Source organism: Brassica rapa, chromosome A04 (genome assembly GCF_000309985.2).
Source record: "Brassica rapa cultivar Chiifu-401-42 chromosome A04, CAAS_Brap_v3.01, whole genome shotgun sequence".
Classification (NCBI taxonomy): domain Eukaryota; kingdom Viridiplantae; phylum Streptophyta; class Magnoliopsida; order Brassicales; family Brassicaceae; genus Brassica; species Brassica rapa.
Genome location: NC_024798.2, coordinates 769,462 through 796,775, shown reverse-complemented (window position 1 = coordinate 796,775; position 27,314 = coordinate 769,462). Strand labels below are relative to the sequence as shown.

General features: G+C 36.8%; 5 protein-coding genes across 7 annotated transcripts; 4 read left to right on the top strand and 1 right to left on the bottom strand.

The window, feature by feature from the left end:
• The first annotated feature begins 32 nt into the window (after nucleotides 1-32).
• LOC103862828 lies at nucleotides 33-1,385 on the top strand. 2 transcript variants are annotated; one of them, XM_033290859.1, is made up of 5 exons: nucleotides 58-241; nucleotides 289-320; nucleotides 646-757; nucleotides 919-983; nucleotides 1,060-1,385. In XM_033290859.1, exons 2-5 carry the CDS (start codon nucleotides 292-294, stop codon nucleotides 1,295-1,297), a joined length of 444 nt encoding a protein of 147 aa, XP_033146750.1. In that variant the 5' UTR covers nucleotides 58-241; nucleotides 289-291; the 3' UTR covers nucleotides 1,298-1,385. The 2 variants fall into 2 exon arrangements, with proteins under 2 accessions (XP_009138775.1, XP_033146750.1); XM_009140527.3 differs by lacking the exon at nucleotides 289-320 and having other exon boundaries at nucleotides 33-241.
• On the bottom strand, nucleotides 1,352-11,350 carry LOC103862829. Its single transcript, XM_033290810.1, has 6 exons — nucleotides 11,158-11,350; nucleotides 10,516-11,050; nucleotides 10,292-10,434; nucleotides 9,257-10,189; nucleotides 2,404-2,588; nucleotides 1,352-2,323 (listed from the first exon to the last, which is right to left on the bottom strand). Exons 3-6 carry the CDS (start codon nucleotides 10,323-10,325, stop codon nucleotides 1,517-1,519), a joined length of 1,959 nt encoding a protein of 652 aa, XP_033146701.1. The 5' UTR covers nucleotides 10,326-10,434; nucleotides 10,516-11,050; nucleotides 11,158-11,350; the 3' UTR covers nucleotides 1,352-1,516.
• A 418-nt stretch (nucleotides 11,351-11,768) lies between these two features.
• LOC103863300 (U-box domain-containing protein 36) lies at nucleotides 11,769-17,106 on the top strand. The gene is given in 5 exon segments (XM_033290819.1): nucleotides 11,769-15,631; nucleotides 15,713-15,834; nucleotides 15,910-16,014; nucleotides 16,113-16,611; nucleotides 16,701-17,106. Coding segments are annotated over 5 exon segments (1,464 nt in total). The 5' UTR covers nucleotides 11,769-15,082; the 3' UTR covers nucleotides 16,890-17,106.
• On the top strand, nucleotides 16,973-21,201 carry LOC103862827 (U-box domain-containing protein 33). Of its 2 annotated transcripts, XM_009140525.3 has the most exons (9): nucleotides 16,973-17,394; nucleotides 17,459-17,653; nucleotides 18,098-18,219; nucleotides 18,291-18,412; nucleotides 18,492-18,596; nucleotides 18,688-18,910; nucleotides 19,029-19,144; nucleotides 19,290-19,365; nucleotides 19,725-21,201. In XM_009140525.3, exons 1-7 carry the CDS (start codon nucleotides 17,334-17,336, stop codon nucleotides 19,122-19,124), a joined length of 924 nt encoding a protein of 307 aa, XP_009138773.2. In that variant the 5' UTR covers nucleotides 16,973-17,333; the 3' UTR covers nucleotides 19,125-19,144; nucleotides 19,290-19,365; nucleotides 19,725-21,201. The 2 variants fall into 2 exon arrangements, with proteins under 2 accessions (XP_009138773.2, XP_033146726.1); XM_033290835.1 differs by having other exon boundaries at nucleotides 19,029-19,365.
• A 2,467-nt stretch (nucleotides 21,202-23,668) lies between these two features.
• On the top strand, nucleotides 23,669-25,303 carry LOC103862825 (aquaporin PIP1-1). The gene is made up of 4 exons (XM_009140524.3): nucleotides 23,669-24,090; nucleotides 24,360-24,655; nucleotides 24,765-24,905; nucleotides 25,004-25,303. The coding sequence occupies exons 1-4, from the start codon at nucleotides 23,763-23,765 to the stop codon at nucleotides 25,097-25,099; spliced, it is 861 nt and encodes a 286-aa protein (XP_009138772.2). The 5' UTR covers nucleotides 23,669-23,762; the 3' UTR covers nucleotides 25,100-25,303.
• The last annotated feature ends 2,011 nt before the right edge of the window (nucleotides 25,304-27,314 follow it).

Genomic DNA, 27,314 nt, shown 5'->3' with positions numbered 1-27,314 from the left:
ACATTGTTGAATATTTTTGTATACTTCTTGAACATACTAATCGGAGAACCGAAACAAAATCAAATCAAATCGGGAAATAACGTTATTTGAAAATTCGGTTTATATTGGTTATTATTAGTATAAATAACCTTGTTGCGCCACGGCTCGAACCAGCTACTATTATAGATAACCAGGAGCTGCGCCGTCGGTATCAGTGGTAAAAGGACGATCCTTTGACGGAAGCTTCCAATATATTATTACCGTGAGTCTTGTTCGTGCTGTTCTTTAGCTAAAGTTCTGTTATTTAAGGGTATGCACGGAAGGTGTTTGATGATATGCCTGCGAGAGTTTATAGATTCTTCTTTGATTGAAAGTTTTTGCATATAGTTTGTGTGGGGAGAGTCTTAGTGGATTTAACATAGAAAAATCTTACCTTTGTTACTATTCTATCATGAGGGATGATAGGTTCAGGGAACTTTGAAAGGTTTGGTGAGAGAGGAAGAAGAAAGTTGTGTCTTGAAACTTGTAAAGAAAGAAAGTAGTACTTTCTAAGTTAGCCAATGTGACTAAGATTTAACATGAGTTTTACTGAAAAACTAGCTGCACTTTGAACTTCTTTCTTGTTGCTGTGTGAGTAATGTAAGCATATCACTTATTGGACTGCAGGAAGTTTGGTGGTGGTTGTGGTAATCTAGTTGCAATGACAACGGAAACGGGAAGGAAGAAGAGAACTCCACAGATTCTTAAGACAGATACGGCCCATACGGCACTAAAACTTGTAAGATTCTCCTCCTTGAAGCAACCAGGTTTTGGATTGAACAAGCTAAAACAACAATTTGGGATCTTTCTTGAACACCATGTTTGCAAGTTAGCCTTCCTTACTTGCTTTGACATCCTTTGGGGTTTCATCTCATCGCTTTGTGTTTGCTCGTCCTCCAGGCTGAGAAGTGGGTTGCCAATATGACAACGTCTGCAGAGGATCCTATTGAGCCTGAACCAGACAGGTAAAGGAATGTTTCTTTTTTCTTGTTACATGTTAATTTGTATTTTATTAGCTGAATATAAGTGACCCTTGCTTAGGCTTGGACTTGGTGCTAAAGTTTCACGGCAAATGAAGCGTAGACCTTCTGACGACCCTCTTGATCAAAAACTACAAGCCAAGTTTGATGCAGGGAGAAGAAAATATGCAAGATCTGAGGCAGAGCGCGCTGGTACTAGTAAGCACACTGCTGATGATGACAGTGAGGATGATGACGAATCAGAAAGCAAAAGCCAGGCGTTCGGAAAGAAAAGACAAAACACAAGTACGCGTCGTTAGTACTATAGTTAGAATCATGGGCTTTTTATTTGGTTCATTGTTGGAACATGATTGTTAACAAAAAGCATAATCTTTTGTCTTATTTAAAGTTCTCATGTTATTACCACACTCTCATACAAAACTCTCTTGGCTGAGTAAGCTACATAAGCCACTGGAAAGCAAAAACAGAGTATTGAAAGTGAAACTGTACAAGAAAGTCTAACTAAACAAAGAGACTCATCATAGGTTGTTGTTGCTGTTCTGCTCCTGCATTGGTTCAGCTTGAACCATGTCTCTGATGATCTCTTCTACTAGATCATCAAGGATCAGTTCACTTGCGCCGGAACCAATCCAACCAACATCAAACCTGATATCCATCCAGCTTCCTGTTCTAGCCATGTCTTTCTTCACCATCTGATCTAAAGTGTGAGGAGAAGGCAAAGGAAGGAGATGCCAGTAAACCCCTTCTTGTGCCACTTTAGCTGCGATCTCCATGTCTGAGATCAGCTGGACTTCAGGTTTCAGAAACGAAACCCAAGGACCTGGATTCAGTTCGTTCCCACAGAAGTCCATAAGAACTTCATTGATACAGTCTTGAAGGAGACTCTTATCGTCGCAGAGCTGTGTAGGAGAGAAAGCTATGTCATCTGCTAACTCTGGCTCAAGAAGAAGCTGTTCTGAGTAGAAGGGCCTGGTCAAAAGCTCTTCCCAGCTCAAGCCTGAGGATTTCACAACGGCTTCAATGTATGTAAGTATCAAGTTCTTGTCATCCACGCTTGTTTTGAGATTGTTGGATTCTTCTGGTTTTGGAGAATCATCAGCTTCATCGAATCTTATGCAGAGTGGTTGTATCCTCACTTCACCTGAATTGAACCTTGTGCTTGTTGTTGTTGGGCTACTCTCATCATCTGTAAGCAGAGGTTCGAGCACAGAGACGGGGCTTAGCTTTCCCTGAACATCAGTGGCCGGTTCTTTGCATTCAGTCATCCTAACTGAAGAACTTGGTGGAGACTCTGGAGGAGAAGAGTGCATTTGGTTGAACATTTCCTGGAGAACAAAAAAAATATGAAACCTTATTCAAGAAAATGGAGAATGTGTTCATTTATCACATGCAGGAGCTGGCTAACCTTATTTGATGATTGTTTATCTCCGTCTTCTTCACGACATTCATACACATCTTCATCAAGATATTCGACTTGTCCGGAAATGGAAGAGCTGCTAGTTTCAGATAATGGTTCTATCTCTATCTTCTTAGCTTCCTTCGCATGGTCTACACGCATTGAGTTTGAACCAATGTTCAAGGAATTAGCTACTACACAGATTATTCTAGGCTTTAACAATTATTGATTTATTTTATATATATATTGTATATTTAAATTAGATATTTTAGTTTTTAAATTTAATTATAAATTTATATATATAAAAGAGTTTAGAAAATTTTATGGATTTATTATTGATTTATTTAACAAATTTAGATAAATTTAGATAGATTTAACCGATTTAAAATAGTTTAAACTAATTTAAGTTGCATAAAACGAATAATAAAAAAAGTTGTTTAAGATTATTCAAATTATTCCTTTGTTGAGCTTTATCCAGCGGGTTCTTCACCGTTCTTGGCCAATACCCCCCGGGGTTCTTCCCCCGACCCGTGGTCGGAGGGACCGCCGCCGGCCGTTTGCAACATCCGTCGCCGACCAGAAGAAGCTCTAGATCTCAGCGATGGTTCTCTCATCTTTAGAGAAATGGTTAACCGAAGTTTATGATATAAGGGTTCCTGTCCTTTCCATCGTTTGAAAAACTTTTGCCTGCTAGAGAAGGGTGTCCCCAACCTCTTCTCCTTTAGCTTGCTTACTACACACAATTCACAGGAGTAGATAAAACGCAGTCCATCCGTTTTCTGGCGTAATCAAAAGTTATATCAAGATGCATAGAAGACTTTCTGTGGCAGAAAAAGGGAAACAAATCTGTTCAGATGAGCACCAAGCACCGAGAACAGCCAGAATCCGGGCAGAGCTCCCGGAGAACAATGAACTTCTCGACAAATGCTCACTCACCCTGATTGGAAGACTTACAAAACCGTCGGTACAAAGGATTTGGCCACTGCTTTCCTTTTTCACAGACCTCTGGAAGTCAGATGTCAGACCAATAGGAGCTGACCTCGGTAATGGACTGTTCCAGTTCCAGTTCGAACGTGAAGAAGACCTCTTACGAGTGTTGGACAAGAGACCTTACCATTTTGCTAGATGGATGGTCATAGTACAGAGATGGGAACCAACCCTGTCAAAGACGTTCCCTTCTATAATTCCCTTCTGGATAAAAGTGCAGGGGGTTCCAATACATCTCTGGTCAGAAGAGATACTTAGGAGTATCGGAAATGACATTGGGCAATTTGAATCGGCTGAAATTACCCTTCAATCCATGAGGATGAGAGCTCAAATCAACGGACTTCTCCCTCTGATCACATCTACCGTCATCGAGTATCCTAATGGAGATGAAGTCATGGCTACTTTGGTGTATGAAAGGCTGGAGAAGCATTGCTCTACATGTTTCCGCCTTGATCATGAGATACATGACTGCCTAGAGGAAAAGGCAAGGAAGAGAGCCCTCAAAGCTTCCATGGAAATGGAATCTAACAAACAACTATCTTATCTCTCGGTGAAAGAAGGCCGAGACGACTTGGACATTGAGCCCCACAAGGCTACTTTCCAATTCTCTGCATCGAATAGGTCCGAGCTACGGGAAGGAAGACCCCCAAGATACCCAAAGGAGGCTCCAGGGAGAAGAACTCACAAAGCTCAACCAAAGGAATGGCAGGAGAGGGAATCCTCTAGACGATCTTACCACTCCAGGGACCGCTCTCGCAATGAGGCCCGCCACTTCCACGCTTCCAGAGACCCATACAAACAGCGACCAAACACTAATTCGCAAGGAAGAAGTTTCTACAGAGAAATTCCTAGGAAGCAACCCTTAACTGATGACAATGGATCTAGCTCCACAAAAGAACAAGATCCTCGGTGTGAAAAGGGGGTTCCCTTACAAAGACAACCTCCCTCGTTACCAGAAGAAGCCATTCAAAGGGCGAGGGGAGAGGTGCGTGATGTCATGCTGCAATATACCTCTAGCGCTGATCCTACGGAACGAGAAGCTCGTAAGGAAAGGATGAGACAAGCGGAGGAACGGGGAGAATTGGAAGAAACAGCTATCCTAGTGGCTCAGGCCGCTCTGAACGCAAGCACCCAAAGACTAAATGGTAAGCAAATTATCACCACACCAGAGAGAATCCCTGTATCACAGCGACTGGGATCAACTCCAGTACAGGAGCGCAGCCCTGCTTCACAGCGACTCAGAAATACCTCACCCGGGGGTGCTGTCCTAGAACAACGTAGCACGGAAGGAATAGAGTTTCTTCCAAGCTCTGAACGGATCCCAGCATCAAGTAGATTGGGACCTACCCCCGACTCTCCAAGAGGAACAGATCCAAATGATACAGTCTCTGCGAGTAAAAAGAAACTGGGCCGTCCTAGGGGAAGTAAAAATGCTCCACCAATTCCTAGCACATTGATTGCTTCAGGAGCACGTAAGCGCAGAGTAACACACTCTAAACCGTCCCCTGTGAGGAAAACACCAAGTGTGGTGAGGGCAAAACCAGCTGTCGACCCAGCTAGGGGAAAGAGTCAAGCAGGAACTTCAACCACAAGTTCGGAAAACAGACCGCTCTGTAAAATGATCCCTGCAACATCGAGAAGGAAGAGGATGGATTTTCAAACTCCATCCATTCCCGGTCCTTAAAAATTACAAGCTGGAACTGCCGGGGTTTAGGGAATCCCCAGACAGTTCGACGTCTAAAGGAGATTCATCGCACTGTCTCTCCCGACATTCTTTTCCTTTCGGAAACAAAAAATCCCGATCCTTTCGTGCTCAGCAAAACTCAGCAGCTGGGATACGATCATCACCATCTCATACCGCCGACAGGCCACGGTGCGGGTGGCCTAGCAATATTTTGGAGGAAAGAAACCAAGCTCCACATCCTCACCGCAAACGCAAACTTCATAGACACATGCATTGAGTATGAGGGAAAGTCTTTCTTTGCTGCTTTTATTTACGCAGACACTGATGCTGTAACAAGAAGATTATTTTGGAAACAATTGGTGTCGCTTATGAATAACAGAGAAGATTCATATTTTATTACTGGTGATTTCAATGATATTGTCAACAATGCGGAAAAGGAGGGGAGTCCAGCTCGAGCAGAGGGCTCCTTTGTGGACCTACGGTCATTTTACTCGGAAGGAGACTTGTACGACTTACCCCACTCAGGGGATTTTCTCTCTTGGAGAGGTAAACGAGGTGATTACCTCGTTCGCTGCCGACTGGATAGAGCAGCGGCGAATAGCGCTTGGGCAGAGATGTTCCCAACGGCCCGCAGCCAATACCTAGACTACGAGGGATCTGATCATCGACCCATAGTCACCATTGTTGAACCTGAGAGAAAGAAGCGCAAAGGAATGTTTCGCTATGATCGGAGGCTAAAAGATAATATTGAAGTTAAGGCCCTGGTGGAGGAAATTTGGAAAAACGCTGGAAGTGTCTCCATTAGAGAGAAGATCGCACTTATGAGAACAACAATTGTGGAATGGAGTAAGACACAATACCGCAATAGCAGAGTGTTCATCGAACAGAAGAAACAAGATCTTGAACTAGCTATGATAAACCCAGCGGGAGACCAAGAGCTGATAAAGAAGATAAATGACGAGCTGAATAAAGCGTATCAGGAGGAAGAAGAATATTGGAGACAAAGAAGCCGCCTGCTTTGGTTAAAGTTGGGAGACCGTAATACGGGGTACTTCCATGCGGTAGCAAAGAACAGACGCAGAGCTAATAATCTTTCAGTCTTGGAAATGAGCAATGGCGAGATGGTATATAAGGAGGAAGATATCACTAAGGTCATAGTGGAATATTACCATACTCTGTTCACATCAGTGGTGGGCGAAAGAAGAGACACTGTAACCCATGCCCTTCAGCGCATGGTCACGGAGGACGACAACAACAAGCTGACTAGCCGGCCATCAGCACAGGAAATTAGAGATGCAGTCTTCTCCATTCACGCAGATAAGGTCCCTGGGCCGGACGGGTTTTCCGCCAGCTTCTTCCACTCCAACTGGGAGATCATCGGGCAGGATATAGTGAGAGAAGTGCAAGATTTCTTTGATACCGGAATCATTCCACCGCGGATCAATGAGACGAATATTAGAATGATTCCGAAGATCCAAAGCCCGCAAGCTGTAGCGGACTACCGACCCATTGCCCTTTGTAATGTTTATTACAAGATCATCTCCAAACTCCTAACGAGGAGATTACAGCCCCTTCTGTCAACCATAATATTGGAGAATCAGTCCGCTTTCGTCCCGGGCCGAGCTATTTCCGATAACGTGCTGATCACCCATGAGGTCCTCCACTTTTTGAAAACCTCGGATGCAGAGAAGAGATGTTCCATGGCTGTCAAAACAGACATGAGTAAAGCCTATGATCGGCTGGAATGGGAGTTCATCGAGCTGGTCCTCACGAGATTGGGCTTCGACGACAAATGGGTTAGCTTAATCATGCAGTGTATATCCACTGTCACATACTCCTTCCTCATCAACGGCTCGCCTAGGGGAAGGGTTAAACCGAGTAGAGGTATCCGTCAAGGAGATCCTCTTTCACCATACATCTTCATTTTGTGTAGTGAAGTCCTCTCGGGACTATATAACAGAGCAAGCGAAGAGGGTTCTCTTCAGGGAATTCAGGTTGCAAGGGCATGCCCCCGAGTCAACCACCTCCTCTTCGCGGATGACACTATGTTCTTCACCCGAGCTAACAAGAAAAGCAGCCAGGCTCTGCGTAAGATTCTCCGCCGGTACGAGGAAGCATCTGGACAGACGATCAACGCGGACAAATCGTCCATATCTTTTTCAAGAAGGACCCCAGAGACTCTAAAGAATGTTGTCAAAGAGGAGCTGGGCATAGACAGCGAAGGCGGTGTGGGTAAGTACCTCGGATTACCGGAACATTTTGGAAGAAGAAAGAGGGATCTCTTTACTTCCATAGTTGACAAAATCAGACAAAAGGGCAAGAGTTGGACGAACCGTTTCCTGTCCAAAGCCGGGAAGCTTACAATGATTAAGAGTGTTCTATCTCCTGTTCCTTCTCATGCCATGACCTGTTTTAAATTACCGGTATCACTGTGCAAGCGAATCCAGTCTGCAGTCACAAGGTTTTGGTGGGATGACAAAGAAGGACAACACAAAATGGCTTGGACTTCATGGGAAAAAATGACGAAACCCAAAGCCATAGGGGGACTGGGGTTCCGAGACTTCCTGGCTTTCAATGATGCATTCCTAGGAAAACTCGCCTGGAGGTTATTCCACAATCCGGACATCCTACTCTCCAGAATCTATAAGGGTAAGTACTGTAACTCTGAGGATTTTTTAAGCGTAACAGAGAAAAAATCAATCTCACATGGCTGGAGAGGAGTACTGCTTGGAAGGGACCTTCTCAGAGAAAACATGGGATGGATCGTCGGAAATGGACTGTCGATCAAAGCCTGGCAGGATCCTTGGCTGAGTATGACAGAGCAACAGAGGCCGATCGGGCCTGCGACCGAAACATCTTCAAATATTACGGTAGCAGAGCTATTTTTCGAGGGCACAAGGAAATGGAATGGAGAAAAAATTCTCAATATCTTCCCTCAGTGGGAGTCGACAATCAAAACCATCAAACCAAGCCTCGCGGGAGCACCGGATAAACTTATTTGGCTGGGCACAGACTCTGGAGAATACACCACTAAGTCTGGTTACCATACAGCAATAAAATTGAGAACGGAGACAGAGGAGACTACAGAAGATGGGGAAGGGAGAAGTAGAATGGTTCAAGTTTATCTGGAATCTCCAAACCTCACCGAAAATCAAAATGTTCCTCTGGAAAGTGTTTCAAAAAGCCATACCTGTGGGCGAGGTCCTAGCAGCACGTCACATAACATCAGAAGTTCAGTGCAAGAGATGCGAAACTCCGGAATCTATAGCTCATCTATTTCTTCATTGCCCCTTCGCCAAAAGGATCTGGGCCTTGGCCCCTTTTGCGACGGAAGTTGAGTATAGCGGATTGATAGATTTACAGGATGTTTGGCTTGAGCTATGTGGCAAAATTTGTCTGCCTCCTACAGGTGTGGCGACCGGTCAACTAGCACCGTGGATTATCTGGCAGCTATGGATAGCGCGAAACCAACTGAGCTTCGAAGGAAAAACGTACACAGAGGAGGAAACGATGACGAGGGCTGTGGCCCTAGCGCGGGAGTGGCAAAATGCCCAGGAACCAAAGATACCATCAAAGCCCAAGAGCCCTCTGTGCCTGCCCCCCAGGCCCCCTCACTGTCTAGTGCTTAATACTGATGCAGCATGGAAAGCTACCTCGATGCTGGCGGGAGTTGGATGGACTACAAGAGACTCAGCTGGAACCTCCTCCTTCACAGGATATGAGCGATTTGTAGGATCAGCGTTGGTTGCAGAAGGACTGGCTTTGAGAGAAGCTTTGACTAGATGTAAAGCGCAAGGGGTAAGGAAGCTGGTGTGCGAATCAGACTCGTCTCAGCTTATCAAGGCCATCAACTCTGGCGCGGTGAAGCCTGAAATTTATGGAATTGTTTCTGATATTCTTGAGCTAGCTAGCTCCTTTGATGTAATCTCATTCGGCTGGATCTCTCGAGAGAGAAACCTTAATGCTGATAAGATAGCAAAACTCTGTTTGTTGGAGGTTGAAGCCTTTATGGCTATCACCTAACTCCTTTATGATCTAATATAAGTTTGTGTTTCAAAAAAAAAAAAAAAAGTTGTTTAAGGTTATGACCGATTGCTACTTATAGACGCTGTCATGTCAGGACCAATTTTTAAAACATTGTTCAGAACCAAAAAAATTGATTAAAACGAGAAGAAGAAACAAAAGAATTACCTTTGGGGGCAGAGACATCGATGGTAAACAATGTTTCATCATCTTTGTCTGAATCTTCATCAGTAAGACCATCTGTACATGGACCGCATTGCAGAATCTTTGACTTCTCGGTTGTTTGGTTAACCAAATCATGCGGAGGGATCAGTCTAGGGCTATCTACTGGTGATGAAAACTCAGGGAGGGATAGAATCTTTCCCAGGATTATTGGCACTTCCTTATCTGGTAAACTCACATCTATATCTCCATTTGCAAGCATTTCAGACAAGTGTTTCCTCGCTGCAACGTACAAGCCGGACATAGTCTTCTTTGAATCTTCGCTTGTCTGGACAGTGTCCTCTTCTTCATTGCTCTGTATCTCTTCTTGCACGCAACGGTTTTGGCTCCTATCAACAAGAACATCACATGACTTCTTACCAACGGCAGAGTGTAGTCTTCTTTTGATTAAACCAATAAGAAACCGAGAAAAGGTTCTTCCTGTTTTGGACTTGTTGCTTGTAGAATCTACATCCAAACTATTTGGAGCAGGTTTCAAAACAACAATTTGAGATGTTCTGTTTCTCCTCTCTTCTGATCTCCATTTCCTTCTGAAGAATGTATATTTCCTCTTTGGTACCACCACCACAGCCTCTTGTTTTGAGACTGCTTCAGGTCTTTCTTCTTCTATTACAACTCTCTTGGAATCTCCTCCCATGCTTTGAGCATCTTCATGTGATACCTTCTTGAGGAGTGATTCTTCTTCAGAACTCAAAACTTGAAAAGCCTCCAACAAGTCCTTGCAGGTTTGGACCTCTCCTTCTTTCTGAGCTATCAACCGCTTGATCATCTCACTGAACTTTTCTTCACAAGCCTTAGTCTCTACATGTTCATCACCAGCAATAGAGACATCCTGAGAGCTCTCAGAAGAACAGGTAAGCTGCATCTTCTCATCATTACCTGGATCAGTTAGTTAAATAAACCCTAGATTATTAGTTATATTAGATAACATAAAGTGGGTAAGAATCTTTAAGACTAGTTTCTATAAGAAAATAAAAGAACCTGCAAGTCTTTTGCTACCATGTTTCATATCCATCAAGAAACGCTAATGGTTAGATCCAAAGATGCTGATGAACACCCACATACATCCTATTTGATTTATACTTTCTCTTCTCCCACAGTTCTTCTCCATAAAACAGTTCACACTAAAATACAAAAAGTAAAGAAACTGTTAATACAAGCAAAGAATAAAATCCTTTCTGAATAATAATAATAAATAATAATACTTGTTTTATATTGATTCATGATCATGCAGTGATCTGTTAAAACTGTGTTTTCAACTTTTCATGATTTTCGATCATCAGTCGCACAAATGCAATGTGATTATTACTGTATTGAGTGATCTTGAAAAGAACTAGATACCTTTCCTTTGGAAGCAAGTGAACTTTCTTTTTAAAGAAAGCAAGAAAAGAAGGCACAAAGATTGAAGATTATAACTTTTAGAATCTGATCCGATACTTGCAAGAAACGGAAAATAGTAGCTGCAGCTGCAATAATATCTTAGTAAAAGTTCATTCTACAGCTTTTTAGCTGTTTTCTACAAACAGAAGAAAAAAAAAACAGTTTGTTGGGAAATTAATAAATTATGATGAAAATTTCAAGTAACTAAAGCTCGAAACACGAGGGGAGATGTTGAACACAGTGTTCTCAAATTTAGCAGAAGACCCTGCTGCTTTCTCTCGCCAGAAAAAAAATGGAACCACTCATCAAGATTAAGAGAGAAAAAAGTTATAACTATCTATAATAATAAAACAGGGTTTTCTCCCTCATTAGGCCTCCACGTTTCTTTTTAGGGGTGGGCGTTTTTGGACACGTGTCCTCTTCATTTTTGTTTTCTGGTGATGTTTATGGACTTTTGGTTCAATTACGAGTTTCAATGGTTGTAAATTTGTAATATATAGTAGAAAAAAGAACATAAAACTAGATTTTAAGAAAGTGAGGAAACTGCTAGTAGTATTGCTTTTGTTCACTTCAAGGTGCAGCTAGCAGCCATTGAAAATCTCACCAATATTGATATTTTTTTTGACATTGTATGTGTTTTGTGTGTTTAGTGCCTTCACGAGACTGTAATGAATGTGTTTATATACGTATATGTATACTATTATATACAAAAAGAAGGTTTGGTGAAGCTGAAGCAGGTATGTTAATGGTCCTCACCGTCTTCTCTAGAAGGAGCCGCAACCAATACCGTGTACATGACGAACGTGTCGGGAGGGGTACAGCGGTAATTTCGTCTTAATGGAAATTGCAAAGTCAACATGGTAATAAAACAGGAAAAATAGTAGGGGTGGGCAAAAAAACCGAACTGAACCGATCGAACCGAACCAACCGAACCAAAACTGATTCGAACCAAACTAAAGTCCATTTCAAATCTTTCAGTTGAGATTTTTCCAACCCGAACGGTTCAGTTCAGTTCAGTTTAAACCGAACCGAACCGATAAACCGAAGTGTTTTTATAGTTATTTAAATTTAAAATATTAGTAACATCAAGATATTAAAATCCTAAGATTAAGCCCACGTAATTTCTTTTTGCACTTGATTTCCATAACACTTCGTCTAACTTTTGTAATATTCATCATTAAGCCCACATAATTTTCATGTTAATTTTTTTTTTCAATAGCGTATACTTTTACATACTTAATTTTTGATAATGTCCAACGCGATTATTTCATGACAACCATACATTTATGTATTAAAACATGATTTCTTGTACAATAAATAAACTAAGAGAAATCCGATTAAACTGAACCGAACTGAAATACAAACCGAATCGAATACAAACCAAACCGAATATAAACCGAACCGAACATAACCAAACCGAAATCGATCCAAACCAAACTAACTATGGTTTACTTCAGCTGGAAAAATTCTAGAACCGAACCAACCAAACCGAACCGAACTCGAACCGAACCGATAAAATAACCGAAGTGCCCACCCCTAAAAAATAGTAAGAGAGAGATATTTGCTCAAAAAAAGAGATACTAAATGAGGTAAAAGACTAAAATGACTTGTAGTCTCTTACACTATGAACACATTTTGCTAAAAAGTTGTAATATGCAAATCATATTCTGTGACATAATATAAGTTTTGTGCCTACTGTGAAATACATTGATTGGCTGAAGTTGGTAGTTCAAATGACTAGTTCTCCTATGTCACAAAACCTTGTTTATCTAGATTATAGTTATCACTTCTCATGCAGGAGATGAAAATTATGGATTAGTAAGCTGAGGTTGATAATCACCTACTCACATAGTTTAAGTTATTATATATTTATTCTAAAATGTATACAAATATTTTATTTATAGTTTTATTTCGTACTTATACACAATAGTAGTTATAATGTCCATGTATCATTTGTAATCAATTACAAATTTGAAATTAATATATGCCGACAGTTTCAAATGTGAATGCTTATATTTTGTATTAACCAAAAAGGGTTTCTGAAGATTAGGGAATGTGTTGCGATTGATAAACGACGACGTTATCTGTTTACAGTACCCAACATATTAGAAAACAAAGCTGTAAAAATGGGCATACCAATCATTTTTTCCATTGGATTCCCCCCAACTACAATACCTTTTAAATTTGTCTTTTAGACATCTTTTAAATAAGTCTAAAAGGTGCATTATAACGTTATATCTATTGAAGATTTATAACTTTAATAAAATGTTAAGTGGATTTACTTCAAAATAATTTAGCTTCTTAGTATATCATTTTGAATCTTTACCAAAAAAAGAATAAAATAGGGTGAAGATAATCGTCATATTTGACTAACACTTTCGTTAAGCAATTGTAATTTCATCACAAAAAAATTAGTCACCAGCATGCAATTGATCCAACCGACGTGTTTGAGTAAATTTCCTGAAAATGATGAAAAATGCGTGAATATTATTCTGTTGAAACTAAAACATCACTAGTGGATGGTTTCATATGATTTGCAGTAATCAACTATCAAATTATATAATCTTGTATATAAACATCCTTGGCTGTTTGCCAAGCATACCACCAATAAATTAACGCCATCTAGTTATCTATTGTTTTTTGAACAAAAAAAAAAGTTATATATTGTTTGAAATATGCACTTAACAACTAACTCAACCCAATTTATCTACAAACTAAAACATAATATTTGCTTATTTTCAATATTGTGTTGATAATATAGCTTTATACTATATTCTCTTTTGTACATAACAAGCTTCAAAGATTTTGAAAAGTCTGTGAATGATTGAGGTAGGTTTGTGCGATGTATATGCTTCTTGCTAAAACACGTATATTAAATGTCTAACTTGTATATTATAATGTACCACAAAACATTGTTAGTTATAGTGTCATGAATAAATTAAAACAGATGGATTCATATTCAATTAACAATACAATAGAATATATGCATATATGTGTCGAACTAATTTAAAGAATTTATGATATTTTAAAAGCACAAACAAGACAAAAAAAAGAATTAAAAATTGGATTGGACGACGATGGTCATCATAGTCTTACCAACTATGTTCCAACTGTATAACGTTAAACTTTATCCTTAGTCTTTTTATTGGTTAACATTAAAAATAAGAAGAAAATATGTGTACCCTTTTGTATTATATTTGCTTGGACGAAATTATCACAATTGAGGTATGGTAAAATTCGAGACTCTTCAATAGAATTCCAACAATTTCTCAAAAAGAACAATGAAAAATTGATTGTACATATTAGAAATTATTTATGATGTAAACATACTTATGAAACTGATAGCTAGTCCTAAAATTCATAGAATTCGAAATAATTACCAGTTAACCACTAAATGATCCAACTGATGTTTATCTCTTTAGCAATTCCATCACTCGTGAAGGTTAATGCTACTAAAACTCTATAGCACATCTTTATTTGATCTGATCCGCTCCAAAACTAGCAGGATATATATTTAGTGTTTGGATATCCGATTTTTTATTTAAAACTAGATATCCGATTTGATTCGTATAAATAAAATAAGTTTAAAAAAAACTAAATAAAAAATAAAAACTAAAACTAATATAAAATAATAATATTTGTTACAAAAATAAATTTTAAATTTAATTTTAAAATCTCTAAAACTAAAATAATCAATTTAATAAATAAATTATTATAAAACTTAACATAAGATATAATAATATAATTATTTAATGTATGTATATATGCATATAACGGATTAGGTCAAATATTTGTTCTTAAAAATTTAGTAATTATGATTTGATTGTTTTTTTGTATATTGTATATTTGTATATGAGTCTGTAATTGATATAAAAAATAATTTAGTATTTGTTTTGCTTCATTGAGTTACATATATTCAGATTTTTTTGTTGGAATTAACGAGTCGAAATTCTTTTTATGTTTCCCAGCCCGTATGGATACGTCAGAAGTGTATTATTGGTGTTTAAAACTTTCTATTGATTCTATCCTAATATGAAAAACCTGTTCTGCAGATTGGTGGTGTAACCCATTCATGATTCAACTATGAATTGGTGATCTCACTTATGATGTATTTGTTTGAACAATTGAATAATTGAAACTATCCTTCTCACATGCAATCGAACAATTATTTCCTTTGACTATTAAAGAACTGCGGACGTGAGCTTGTTTGCTTAATGGTCTTGAATTAAAACATGTAAAGCCCACAAGCCTAATCACTACGCGGCTAATGAGACCAGGTCGTTAAAAACGGTTGACTATCAGGGGTATAATAGTCAAAACACATGAAAATTGGCGGTGAAGTAAGCAAACCATACGTTAGATTTTGAGTTTTGACGACATCAAACCTGAAGAATGTCTAAGTTTTATTTTTTTACGTATACCAGAAATTACGATCTCACTTTCCTTAACGTTCAGACATTTATCTTGACGAAGACACGAACCATCACTTCAAATTCTTTGGTCGGCTCATTGAAAATCAGAATCTTATCCATTATTTTAAGTTTCCTATATATATATTTATGTGATAAGGCTATGAATCAAGTACTATTGATAGATCAAATCTTGTTTCTGCAAAATAGTCTGTTTCTTTATTTGAACTGGAGTGAAATAACATTAAAGATTTCGATACAAGAAACGGTGAAAACAGTTGGCTCTTTAAGATTTTGTGGCAGTGAATCAGTGGAGACTAGCAAGAGAGATATGGTGATGGATGATAAGATCTATGTAGCGGTGACAGGGAGAGACCTGGAAAACAAGTCTAGTCTCGTTTGGGCGATACAGAACAGTGGAGGCAGAGAGTTTTGCATCGTCTATGTCCAGAAACTGCGGCTTTGTAGAAAAGAGAAGGAGAGAGCACATAAGAGTATAGACAAGTACCTTAATATATGCAGGCAAATGCAGGTACTATTACCAATTATCCATATGTTTTTGATTGTACAAGAGATGTTTGATTTCTAAAGTTTAAGTTAACTTGTGAATTAGGTCAGTGCAGAGAAGATATGTATTGAAATGGGTTCAGTAGAGGAAGGGATCCTCCACTTGATTTCTAACCGCGAAGTTAAGAAACTTGTCATGGGAGCAGCAGCTGATAGACACTATTCAATGTAAGTTGGTTTAACAACTTTTTACAATCTTAAGTATGGATGTATAGATCAAGTAAAGACTTCAAATGTTTACAGGAGAATGAGAGACTTGCAGTCCAAGAAATCTATTTACATTCACAGAGAAGCACCTGCTACTTGTCATATATGGTTTACATGCAAGGGATACTTAATATGTTCAAGGTTTGTCTAAATTTGAGTCACTGTTTGGTCTCTGTCTCATTGAGATTTTCTTGTGGTTATCTTGTTTCACAAATTATTTTTGAATGATATCAATGCAGAGAAGCTAGGAGAATAGATCACTTATATCTAGAATGGGCATCTTTAGATTCTTCAAGCCAATCCGAGACGACTAAAGGAACTCAAAGTGTTCCAAGCTCGAGTATGGTCAAAGATGATGATAGGATTCAAGTATCTGATGCAATCAAAATGGTACATATATATAAGTTCCTCCAACATGTTTTTTTGCTTGGACTGGAAACATCAAACTTTTTCTAACTATATCTCTTAACCAAAATGTAGGCCAAACAGTCAGAAAATGTGTATATCAATGAGTTGAAATGTAAGAAAGAAACAGAGAAGGCACTGAGTAAAACTAAAGAAGAACTTGAGAAGATGATAAGAAAGCTTCAATACAAATACAGCTTATCAATGGGAGCAGTGAGAAGACTTAGACAAGAACAAGAAGAGTTGAAGATAGAGCTTGGAGAAGTATCAAAGCTGAAGAGTAACCGCAAGAACCATGGACCACCTCAGTACTTCATATGCCCCATTACACAAGTAAGAGCCATTAATGCAAAGGTCAATGAAAATGGAATAATCAAACTGTTATAATCTAAGATAAGTCATAACCAGAAATTTGTTTGTAGGATGTGATGGAGGATCCACATGTAGCAGCAGATGGTTTTACATATGAAGGGGAAGCCATAAGTAGTTGGTTTGAGAGAGGACATGAGACTTCTCCAATGACTAACAAGAGCCTTCCTCACACCAGCTTGGTTCCAAATCTTGCTCTTCGATCTGCAATCCAAGAATGGCTTCAAGCATCAAGCTCCTGAAACATTAGCATCTCATGACAACCATTCACTCATCTCTAATGACAAACATTTTGTAATATATTAGCCGGTGTTGGTTGGTATGAGTACAAGTCTTTTGTAATATTCTTTTATTATTATGATATTTGTAATATTCTTTTATTATTATGATATTGTTTTGTAAATCATAGTTTTTTTATTACTACTATATATTTATTTAAACGTAAAATATATTAACAGATGAATATATATGACCTCGACATATTCCTTGATGAAAAATCTGATTGAGTCCTATATAACATGGTGCAATTTTTCAAAGTTCAACTCAAATATTTTTATATATTATATGTATAAACGATCATTGACTAATCTCCTTGAGTTTGATAAGTCACAAGAAATAATAATAGATATACAAACTCCAGATGGAATATTCGAAAGAACAAGAGTAACACAAGAAAGGGTAGACACATGCTTCCATCGGATCTTTTCTTTCTTGATTCCCAAATATATCTGAACATTTGGGAAGAAGGTAAAAACATAAGTCTCTTGTCTTAAACGAACCAGTCTTAAGATTTTCCAACACTTCTCCCCAGAAAGTATGGAGTTTCAGGGAGCAAGAGAGAACAACATGGAGGAGGAGGAAGAAGCAGCAGAGGAGAGAATATACGTTGCTGTAGGGAGCGAAACTGCCAAGAACAAGTCAAATCTCACATGGGCTATAGATAACTCTGAAGGAAGAAAGATCTGTATCGTTCTTGTTCACCAGCCTGCTCAAATGATTCCTGTTTGTAAGTTCTTTCTCTCTCCCTCGCTCCAACAACTCCTAAGTTCCAAAGATTCAATGGCTGTGATTAGGGATGTTAAAATGGACTCAACCTAACAAGGTTACTTTAGTCATGTATCAAAATCTTTAATTACAAACTATGACTTTTGAAACAGAGCTAAAAAGGGGTAAAACATATAATTAGCCCTTGAGTTTTACAAGGCTAAGTTTTAGCCAATTTATTTTGCTTCACATCATTTATACAAAATTTAAAGATAAACCACAAAATTAATTTTCTCATCAAAAAGTTTTCCACCAAAACCGCAAAATTAAATTTTCTTCTCAAAATATCAAAATAGAGTTTTCAGCCAAAACTGCAATATTTTTCTCGCTAAAAACGTAAACAATCTGTGATATTAAAAATATCTTAAAGATTTTGACTTCTAACTGTTCTTTTTTTTTCTTCCAGTGGGTACCAAATTTCATGCTGCAACGGTAGATGAAGAGTTAGTGAGAGCATACAGAGAAAAAGAAAAGGCGAAAGCAGACAAGATTCTTGATGAGTACCTTAGAATTTGCCTGCAGAAAAGGGTATGTATGCATGCAAATACGAATATGAGATATGAAGTTTTTGCCATTCCTAAAGGGGATCGGTTTTGCAGGTCCACGCAGAGAAGCTGTGCGTTGAGATGGACTCGATAGAGAAGGGAATAGTGCAGATGATTTCTCAGAACAGAGTCAAGAAGTTTGTAATGGGAGCAGCTGCAGACAAACACTATTTAACGTATTCTTGTCTTAGGCTTCAGCCTCTTTCTTTTTACACATCTCTTGAGTTTTGACATTTGTGGGTTATCAATTTGCAGGAAAATGGTGGATTTGAGATCGAGGAAAGCCATCTTTGTCTGCCAACAAGCATCCGTGACTTGTCACATTCGGTTTGTCTGCAAAGGACATCTCATCCATACAAGGTTCAAGCCAGTGTCACTCTTTTTCCATATAGATATATATAGAGACAGCAGTTGATGTTTTATAACTTAGACTTGTGTGCAACCAATGTAGGGAACCTATAATAAATGAAGGAGAAGAAGAAGAGGAGAGAATATCAAGAACCAGTTCATGTCGGTCTGCTAGTACATCGTCATACTATGGAGGATCTGAAGCTTCATCAAGTATAGATGAAGCTTCATCAAGTATAGATGAAGCTTCATCAAGTATAGATGAAGTTTCATCAATTATAACGGAAGAGACAATATCAAACCACTCACCTCCTCCCTCTTTACCTGTAAGCCTTATGCAACTTTGAACAAGAGATAATCCTTTTAGTTTGTATGTTACTTTTCTTTCTTTCCTTTGCATTTTGCTGTGACTCATGAGTTGCTTGTGCTGCTGTAATCCACCAGTGCAGCGGGATGGGACTAGGCATGATAACCTTCCTGATCAACTCCACCAAACTCTTGCATAGGCTTGCCATCCAAAACCAAAAGCAGCCTGAGTGACCCCACCCTTACCTGAAAAGGTGCAAAGATCTTGATCATATGTGTACATACGACGTATGTAGTATTTGTACAACCCATTCGCGTTAGATGAAGCTGAATATCATGTTGTGGGAGACTTGTGATAGCAATATACAATGTTATATACTGATAATCGAATTTGCTTAGGTGATGAAGTGGATTTTAAACCCTTGGAGGAAGTTGGAGAAGCAGTTAATGAAACAGGTCAAGTCTGAGTTTATGTGTAAGTTCTCATTGATCTACTTGCTTTGTGCATATTTGATTTCCGGTTAGGCAGTTGTGGAGATTATCTTTGACTAGTATGCATCTTGAGTTTCCTGATTTTTTTAATCAACTATAGCTTGCATTAATCGTGTTGTTGTAGAGATTCTTGATTCTGGAATTGAGCTTGTAAGATGTATTGTTTCATGTGAATATGATGGATAGCTGATGGATCATTTCAGTGAACTAGCTAGCTGACGATGTTAAGATGCATATGATTTCTATACTCAATTTGGTTCGATTCCGATAGCATCTTGAATGTGTTTGTTTTTGGTTCATATTTGCTATTGCATTTTGATGTTAACTGATGGACCTTTGTAGGGGTTATGGACTTGGAGGAAGATGAATTTATGGAGCTTAGAGTTATGAACTTATAGAGTTATAGTTTGTAATTTGTATGCACGTATGAAGTTATGCTATGTATGAACTTATGGAGTTATGGTTTGTATAATTACACTTATGGAGTTATGCTATGTATGAACTTATGGAATTATGGTTTGTATGCACTTATGGAGTAGACTATTTCAATCTTATGAAGTTGTACTTGTATTTATAGGTTTATAGATTGAAATTCAAAATTTTCTTAAATTGTCTTTATTGGACTCATGGCAGCCCATGTAAATATGGGTTTTTGTGGGTCTGGTTCTTAATGGACATGGTCACTTTCTGTCCACAAACTATAAATTGGTAAATGGATATGGGCTAATGGACATGAGCTCGCTCATCTGACAGCTCTACTAAAAGACGTTTCTTCATATTTATAACATGCAGTTCACCTTTATTTATTTATTTAATTTACTAAGTGGCTGCTGCGCAACTTGATGAAGGTCTCTAGCTAGATATATATGTTAGAAGTTGTTGACCAAACAATGAATAGCTTAAAATAACAAGTGATAGTTACCTATCAAGCATTTCCTTCAAAGCTGGTTCAATTTCATCGTCTAAATATAAATATCTTCAAACTCAGTTTTAGGTGAAAAAACTATCATCTTCCATACTAAGTAAGTTAGATATCCCTCCCAAGTTGGAGGCAGTCTCATCAACAATTTGAGCATTTCGTTGCTTGGAATGCAAACTATATGGACTTGAGAAGATATATAACACTCTCTAACAGTCATACTCGCTGCCCTCACCAAATAATAGTTTAGTCATGACATAACTAGCAAGATAACGAAACATCCAAGTGCAGAGTAAATGATCAGACAACAAAGTCCAATCCAGTTAAGCTTACATCTTGTTTAATGATGTCCATATAACTTTCTGGTATAATTTCCTTGTCACTATTTGTTTCCAACTGAAACACCTCATGTAAACTTTATTTGAATGTCCAGACACTTGATGAAATCTGCAGTAATAAGAAAACAAGCTGAACATTGGCTAATAAGTTTTCTCTCAAAGAAAAAACATTGGTTAATGAGTGATTTTCACTTTAAGAAAATGGGACGGTGACGCAAAGGAGGGGGTGGCGGGTAGGGGGTACAATGCAAACATGAATATCAACCAGAACAATAGAAAAACCATTTCTCTGAATTATATATACTGACTGAAGGGACAAATGGCATTAGGTGAATGGACGCTTTAGATATGTACTGCAATGTGTCACGTCGAGGATGGACTGGACGGTTATGAATACTTGAATTTATATTCTCCAAGAGAAAGTCCAAAACCATTTTACACATACTTTTTTCTCTATGCACCATGGGGCTTCATGGACGGCCTTCTTTTAGTGGTCAGAGATTTTAGGTAATATTTCAACATTTTTGGTTTAGAGTTGGCTCTACTGTACTATTGTGGATTTTAACTCCAGGCTGGCCTTTTAAAAAAATACTATTCAATTATTTTTTTGAAAAAACACTTTGCAAGTAATCCTCATCTAATAAAAACATTAGTTGGAAAAAAGTTTGTATGATTTTAACTCATGAACTTTCTAAGTGTGGTTGCTAACACTTTAAACATGTCATGGTGATAAGTTGAAGAAATAATACGGTGATCAAGAATAATCCAGAGGATGCTGGTAAGAGTGTCTGGCCCACTTTAAAGATAATATAGCAATTAGCAACCACTGAGCTTTTTGTTTTCTTCAACCTTGTCTTTCCTATTTGGCAAATACAGAACACTACAACTCTATTTTTTCTAAACAAATAATAATTTATATTCTCACATCTTAATATATGCAGAATGGTAGAAGTAGAGTATGAATTATAAATGAGGATTATGTTTTGGAGAAGAATAAAGGGTTTTTAGTGATTTAAACCCCCAACTGTTTTTAAATCGGATGGAAAATCTCCAACTAAAATTTTATGTTTTTATATCCTCAACTATTAAACCGTTAATGTCGTTAACCCTCCGTCAATAAATTCGTCTTTTCTAAACGGAAACCCGTTAAATTGAAACGTAGTGTTTCATATAATCACTTAAATGACACCAAATGCTTATAATCAACGGATATTTTAGTGATTTAAACCTCCAACTATTTTTTAATCGGATAGAATTTCTCCAACTAAAACTTTATACTTTTAAACCCTCAACTATTAAACCGTTAGTTACTTTAATCCTCCGTAAACAAATGCATCTTTTCTAAACAGGTACCCATTAAATTGAAACACAACGTTTATTTAATCACATAAGCACGAAATGCTTTAAACTACTTTTATCAATGGGCATGGATAATCACGATTCATCCCCACATAAAAAATCGGGTTGTTTTTCCTTTCAAGAACCATCGAAAGTGAGATAAGTCGTTTCTGTGATTAAATGAAACACTGCGTTTCAATTTAACGGTCACTATTCAGAAAATATGACTTTATTTACGGCGGGTTAAAAGAATTGAAAATTTAAAGGGTTTAAAAGCATAAACTTTAGTTGAGGATTTTCCATCTGATTTAAAAATAGTTGGGGATTTAAATCACATAAATATATGTTGATTATAAGAATCTTGTGTCGTTTATGTGATTATATGAAATTATGCGTTTCAATTTTACGGGTTTTCGTTTTGAAAAGATGATTTTATTGACGGACGGTTAACTAACAACATTAACGGTTTAATAGTTAAGGGTTTAAAACCATAAAATTTTAACTAGAAGTTTTTCATCCGATCTAAAAATAGTTTTTTTTTTGTAAAAAAAAAAAAAAAAAAAAATTTTAAATTACTAAAAACCCAAGAATAAAATGCAGTCGTAGGAGAGAACCAACCCTTTTCTTTAATTGTGATGGTATACGTGTTTTTTATCCACTTGTTCGATAGCAATTTTCAATTTTGATAACAATTTTCAGTTTTGATAACAATTATTAGACGATATTGAAATGATAATAACACACATATAAACCCTATTTATGAATAAAGATTACAAAATTATTACCATCTGAGTTGGGAATGATGCATAATGTACGTATGTGCATCTTATCCTTGCAAGCGCCAGATCATCTCAACTGGAGTTTTGTTCGTAGGCTCGTAGCAGTTAGTAATTAGGCAAATAAATTAGTGACAATCATGAGGAATTTTTAAAACAATCGACATTGATCTATTTTAATTTTTATTAATTAAACTACAACACAATAGCTGGAGTTGAGCACTCAAAACTCTGTCCAAACGTTTAATTTATCACTGACCCCAACCCCAATAGTTAATTTTAATTACTCCCTCCGTTTTTTATTATAAGTCGTTTTAGAAAAACTTTTTTGTGCCAAATTATATGTCGTTTTCGGTTTTCTATGTAAAATTTATTAATAATTAATGTTGTATGACCAATGGTAATATATCTTATATTTTTCTATTGGTTGAATTGTGGTTAGGTAAATAATTAATGATGTTTTTGTTTAGAAAATATAAGAAATTAATAGTTTTCTTAATCTACGTGCATAGCTGTAAAACGACTTATACTCCCTCCGTTTTTTTATATAAGTCGTTTTAGAGAAATTTTTATGTTCCAAATTATATGACGTTTTCAGTTTTCTATGTAAAATTTATTAATACTTAATGTTATATGACCAATGATAATATACATTCTATTTTGTTATTGGTTGATTTGTGGTTAGGTAAATAATTAATGATGTTTTTGTTTAGGAAATAGAAAAAAATTAATGATTTCTTAATCTATGTGCACAATTCTAAAACGACTTATATTAAAAACGGAGGAAGTATTAAAAAACGGAGGGAGTATTAGAATGATGATTGATTACTATTGAAGATAACATTAACAATTTTAATGTTATTGTCAATATATTGTCACAAGTCTTTATTTTATTTATTTTCTGACACTTCTTTGCATTATCTTCCAAGTATAAGAGTCACCACTCCACTTGTTCACAACACCACAAACAGAGAAAGAAAACCAAAACCAAAGCTAGTTCGAATCCAAGATGGAAGGCAAGGAAGAAGACATTAGAGTTGGAGCTAACAAGTTCCCGGAGAGACAACCAATAGGAACTTCGGCTCAGAGCGACAAGGACTATAACGAGCCACCACCGGCTCCGCTTTTCGAGCCCGGTGAGCTTTCCTCATGGTCCTTCTGGCGAGCTGGTATCGCTGAGTTTATAGCTACTTTCCTCTTCCTCTACATCACTGTCTTGACCGTCATGGGAGTGAAAAGGTCACCAAACATGTGTGCTTCTGTCGGAATCCAAGGTATCGCCTGGGCTTTTGGTGGTATGATCTTTGCCCTTGTCTACTGCACCGCCGGTATCTCCGGTACGCGTCACTCAACTTAACTTCGGTTTGATTTACATTAGTATTATCTCCTATATGTGTGAACCAAGGCAGGTCATGAGATTAATGGGCTTGAAACAATTATTAATTTGATTAATACATACACTTTTTTCTTAGTCAAATTAATATATATATTTTTAGTAAATTTGGGACCAAATTATAACCGCTAATATTTTAGTTATCGGCGAATGTTCCTTCTAGGACATGCTCTGGGTGGAACTCACTCTATTTGCGCGTTGTTATAATCTCAGGTGGACACATCAACCCAGCGGTAACTTTTGGTCTGTTCTTAGCCCGGAAGTTGTCGCTCACCAGAGCTTTGTACTACATAGTGATGCAGTGCTTGGGAGCCATATGTGGAGCTGGTGTGGTTAAAGGGTTCCAGCCTAAGCAATACCAGGCTCTAGGAGGAGGAGCCAACACTGTGGCTCCAGGATACACTAAAGGAAGTGGTCTTGGAGCTGAGATCATCGGCACATTCGTCCTTGTGTACACTGTTTTCTCAGCGACTGACGCCAAGAGAAATGCCCGTGACTCTCATGTTCCAGTAAGTAACTAGTCCATGGAACATAGGTTCGAGTGAAAATATTAGAGTGCAATAACGACTGATTCTCATGGTTGCTTATCGGGTTATGTTTTTGTGACAATTTGTGCAGATTCTTGCACCACTCCCAATAGGTTTTGCAGTTTTCTTGGTTCACTTAGCAACCATCCCAATCACTGGCACAGGCATCAACCCAGCAAGAAGTCTTGGAGCTGCAATCATCTACAACAAAGATCATTCCTGGGACGACCACGTGAGTTCCGTACAAATTATATATAATAATTATAAACCTAATCACTTTCCAAGCTAGGATTAGATGATTTTCTCACACTTTGTTTTTTACCATTTTAGTGGGTGTTTTGGGTTGGACCATTCATTGGTGCTGCACTTGCTGCTCTTTACCATGTGATTGTCATTAGAGCCATCCCCTTCAAGTCCAGAAGCTAAGTTAAAACAAGACATCAAGTCCTCTGGTGTTTCGTCTTGTGTTCTTAATTAGTTGCTTCTTTTGTTATTACGTGTGTGAGATGTGTGTATGTATTAAGGTATGTGCCCTCTTGCTTCCTTAATGCAATCTTTGTAACTTGTAAACAAGGCAGAGTTTCTCAAATGCTCAACATAAATGATAAATCTTTCGTGTCTAAATAACAACCACAAACGGGATTTTGGTTTGAAAATTATGAAATTTTATTTACTATACTCAAAAAGATTTAATCTGGATTTTGTACAGAGGTAATACTATTCGGATAGCCGGTTCAATTTAAAAATATTTTTGGATTAAAATTTTACTTCTTTGATTTCATATTAAGTTTCATTTTAGTTCTTAAATTTTATTTATATCATTTTTAATACACATATTAAATATTTTTTTTTTAATTTTTATCGTTATTTTTAATTTTTTTAATCAAAAATATCAAATCAATTAAATAATGACAAAACAAAATAAAATACTCCTTCCGTTCCTAAAAGATAGACTTTTTAGTATTTTCACACATATTAAAAAAAACGCATTAAATCACTATAGTAAATTTATCGTTTTCTGTAATTTTCAACAACTTTTAGCCAATAGTAACTAATTAAATTTTTTAAAGTTTGTAATTTTCTCATAGAATACATAAAATATACTCCCTCCGTTCCTAAAAGATCCATGTTTTAGAAAAAAAAAATTGTTTCAAAAAGCTACATTTTTTACATTTTTAATACATTAATTAATAAAAAATTGTACTTTTCAAAAAATACAATTGTGTTTAATAAAATATTATTGGTTAAAAGTTATTAGGAATAGTTAATTAAAAATAATAATGTATTGGAAAATATAATTTTATATGTTTTCTTAATAAGTATGAAAAAACTATAACATGAATCTTTTAGGAACAGAGGAAATACATTTTTTTGAAACAAAATATTTTTCAAAAACATAGATCTGTTAGGAACATAAAGAGTAGTATTAGTTTTTGTAATATGTCTACAAAATAGTCTGAAAACTACATTTATTGTGAAATGGAAAGAGTGTTTTAAAACGTGGTAGTGCACCTAACTTCACCTTGGAAAATGCTCCCAATTGTCACATGCTTTTCAACAAAGCACGAAGATTCTTTAATAATAAATTAATTTAAGAAAAGAAGTTAAAATTTGCAAGAAAGAGACGTAAACAATTGACTGTTAAACAACTGAAAGGAGTAGCATCGTTCCACTCAGTGAAAGATGACGACTTTGATTAGAACTCTTCTGACAAGAACCATTCACTTACTTGGATTATTAAATTATTACTTTTTACATTTACTTGGCATCGTCGGTTATGTTTTATTTTGTGTAAAAATATCATTGCTTATGTTAAAAATAGCAAGTGTCATAAAAGGTTGGTAAGAGTTAGATAAAGCGGTAAAAACATGATAGCATTCAACAGATGAGATCTCCTTTTCTGTGAAAGTGGAGTAGTGGACCAGAACAAAGTTCTAAATACAGAGGATCAATATTATAACAGTCTACGTCGTGAATGATATTAAAAACTAGAGAATCTGTTGACTAAAGTTAATCGTGGTTCAACGGATTATTTCTTTAATATCATCTCTTTACTATCATATCTTTACTACCTTTAAAAAAATATATATCATCTCTTTACTAAGATCATATTTTATATATAGATCATATCTTATATATATAGGTGTGTAAAAGTTATAGAGCAATAACAATGATATATAACCTTTTACGAATGATGAGTGCGATTGTTTGGCACTTCCAGCGAGAACTTTTCAGCTGAAAACATAATTACTCTCATTTTCACTAAAAACTATCCCAATCAGGTGAAAAAATATTTTATTGATTTTACTCTAATTACTGTACATTCAAAGGTAAAATCATTTATTTTGTTCCTTACAGTTTTGGTGAGGGAAAAGTGTTGCGCTGGTTTCCATTTTTTAATTGTACTTTTATTACTTTTTTACTCTACAACTTTTACTCTCATTTTTTCTACTTTTTGTTACTCTAAGTTCAGCTATAATTATCGATGTATATTTATAATTACACCAAAAAGAATGATATATATATATATATATATAATTACCTACCATTTATACACTCTTCTTTTTTTGATAATTACAAGCACTATACACTTAACCACTAAAGTGTTGACGAAAAAAAAAAAAACCACTAAGTAAGATAA

Coding starts and splice junctions, on each gene's coding strand:
- LOC103862828 (XM_033290859.1), top strand. CDS start 292: ATGCACGGAAGGTGTTTGATGATATGCCT. Junction 321..645: donor AGGTGTTTGATGATATGCCT/GCGAGAGTTTAT, acceptor ATTGGACTGCAG/GAAGTTTGGTGGTGGTTGTG. Junction 984..1,059: donor ATTGAGCCTGAACCAGACAG/GTAAAGGAATGT, acceptor ACCCTTGCTTAG/GCTTGGACTTGGTGCTAAAG.
- LOC103862829 (XM_033290810.1), bottom strand. CDS start 10,325: ATGGATATGAAACATGGTAGCAAAAGACTTGCAG. Junction 10,190..10,291: donor TGGTAGCAAAAGACTTGCAG/GTTCTTTTATTT, acceptor TAACTGATCCAG/GTAATGATGAGAAGATGCAG. Junction 2,589..9,256: donor CGATGTCTCTGCCCCCAAAG/GTAATTCTTTTG, acceptor TAATCTGTGTAG/TAGCTAATTCCTTGAACATT.
- LOC103862827 (XM_009140525.3), top strand. CDS start 17,334: ATGCTTCCATCGGATCTTTTCTTTCTTGATTCCCAAATATATCTGAAC. Junction 18,597..18,687: donor GGACATCTCATCCATACAAG/GTTCAAGCCAGT, acceptor CAACCAATGTAG/GGAACCTATAATAAATGAAG. Junction 18,911..19,028: donor CACCTCCTCCCTCTTTACCT/GTAAGCCTTATG, acceptor GTAATCCACCAG/TGCAGCGGGATGGGACTAGG.
- LOC103862825 (XM_009140524.3), top strand. CDS start 23,763: ATGGAAGGCAAGGAAGAAGACATTAGAGTTGGAGCTAACAAGTTCCCG. Junction 24,091..24,359: donor CTGCACCGCCGGTATCTCCG/GTACGCGTCACT, acceptor TTATAATCTCAG/GTGGACACATCAACCCAGCG. Junction 24,906..25,003: donor ATCATTCCTGGGACGACCAC/GTGAGTTCCGTA, acceptor TTACCATTTTAG/TGGGTGTTTTGGGTTGGACC.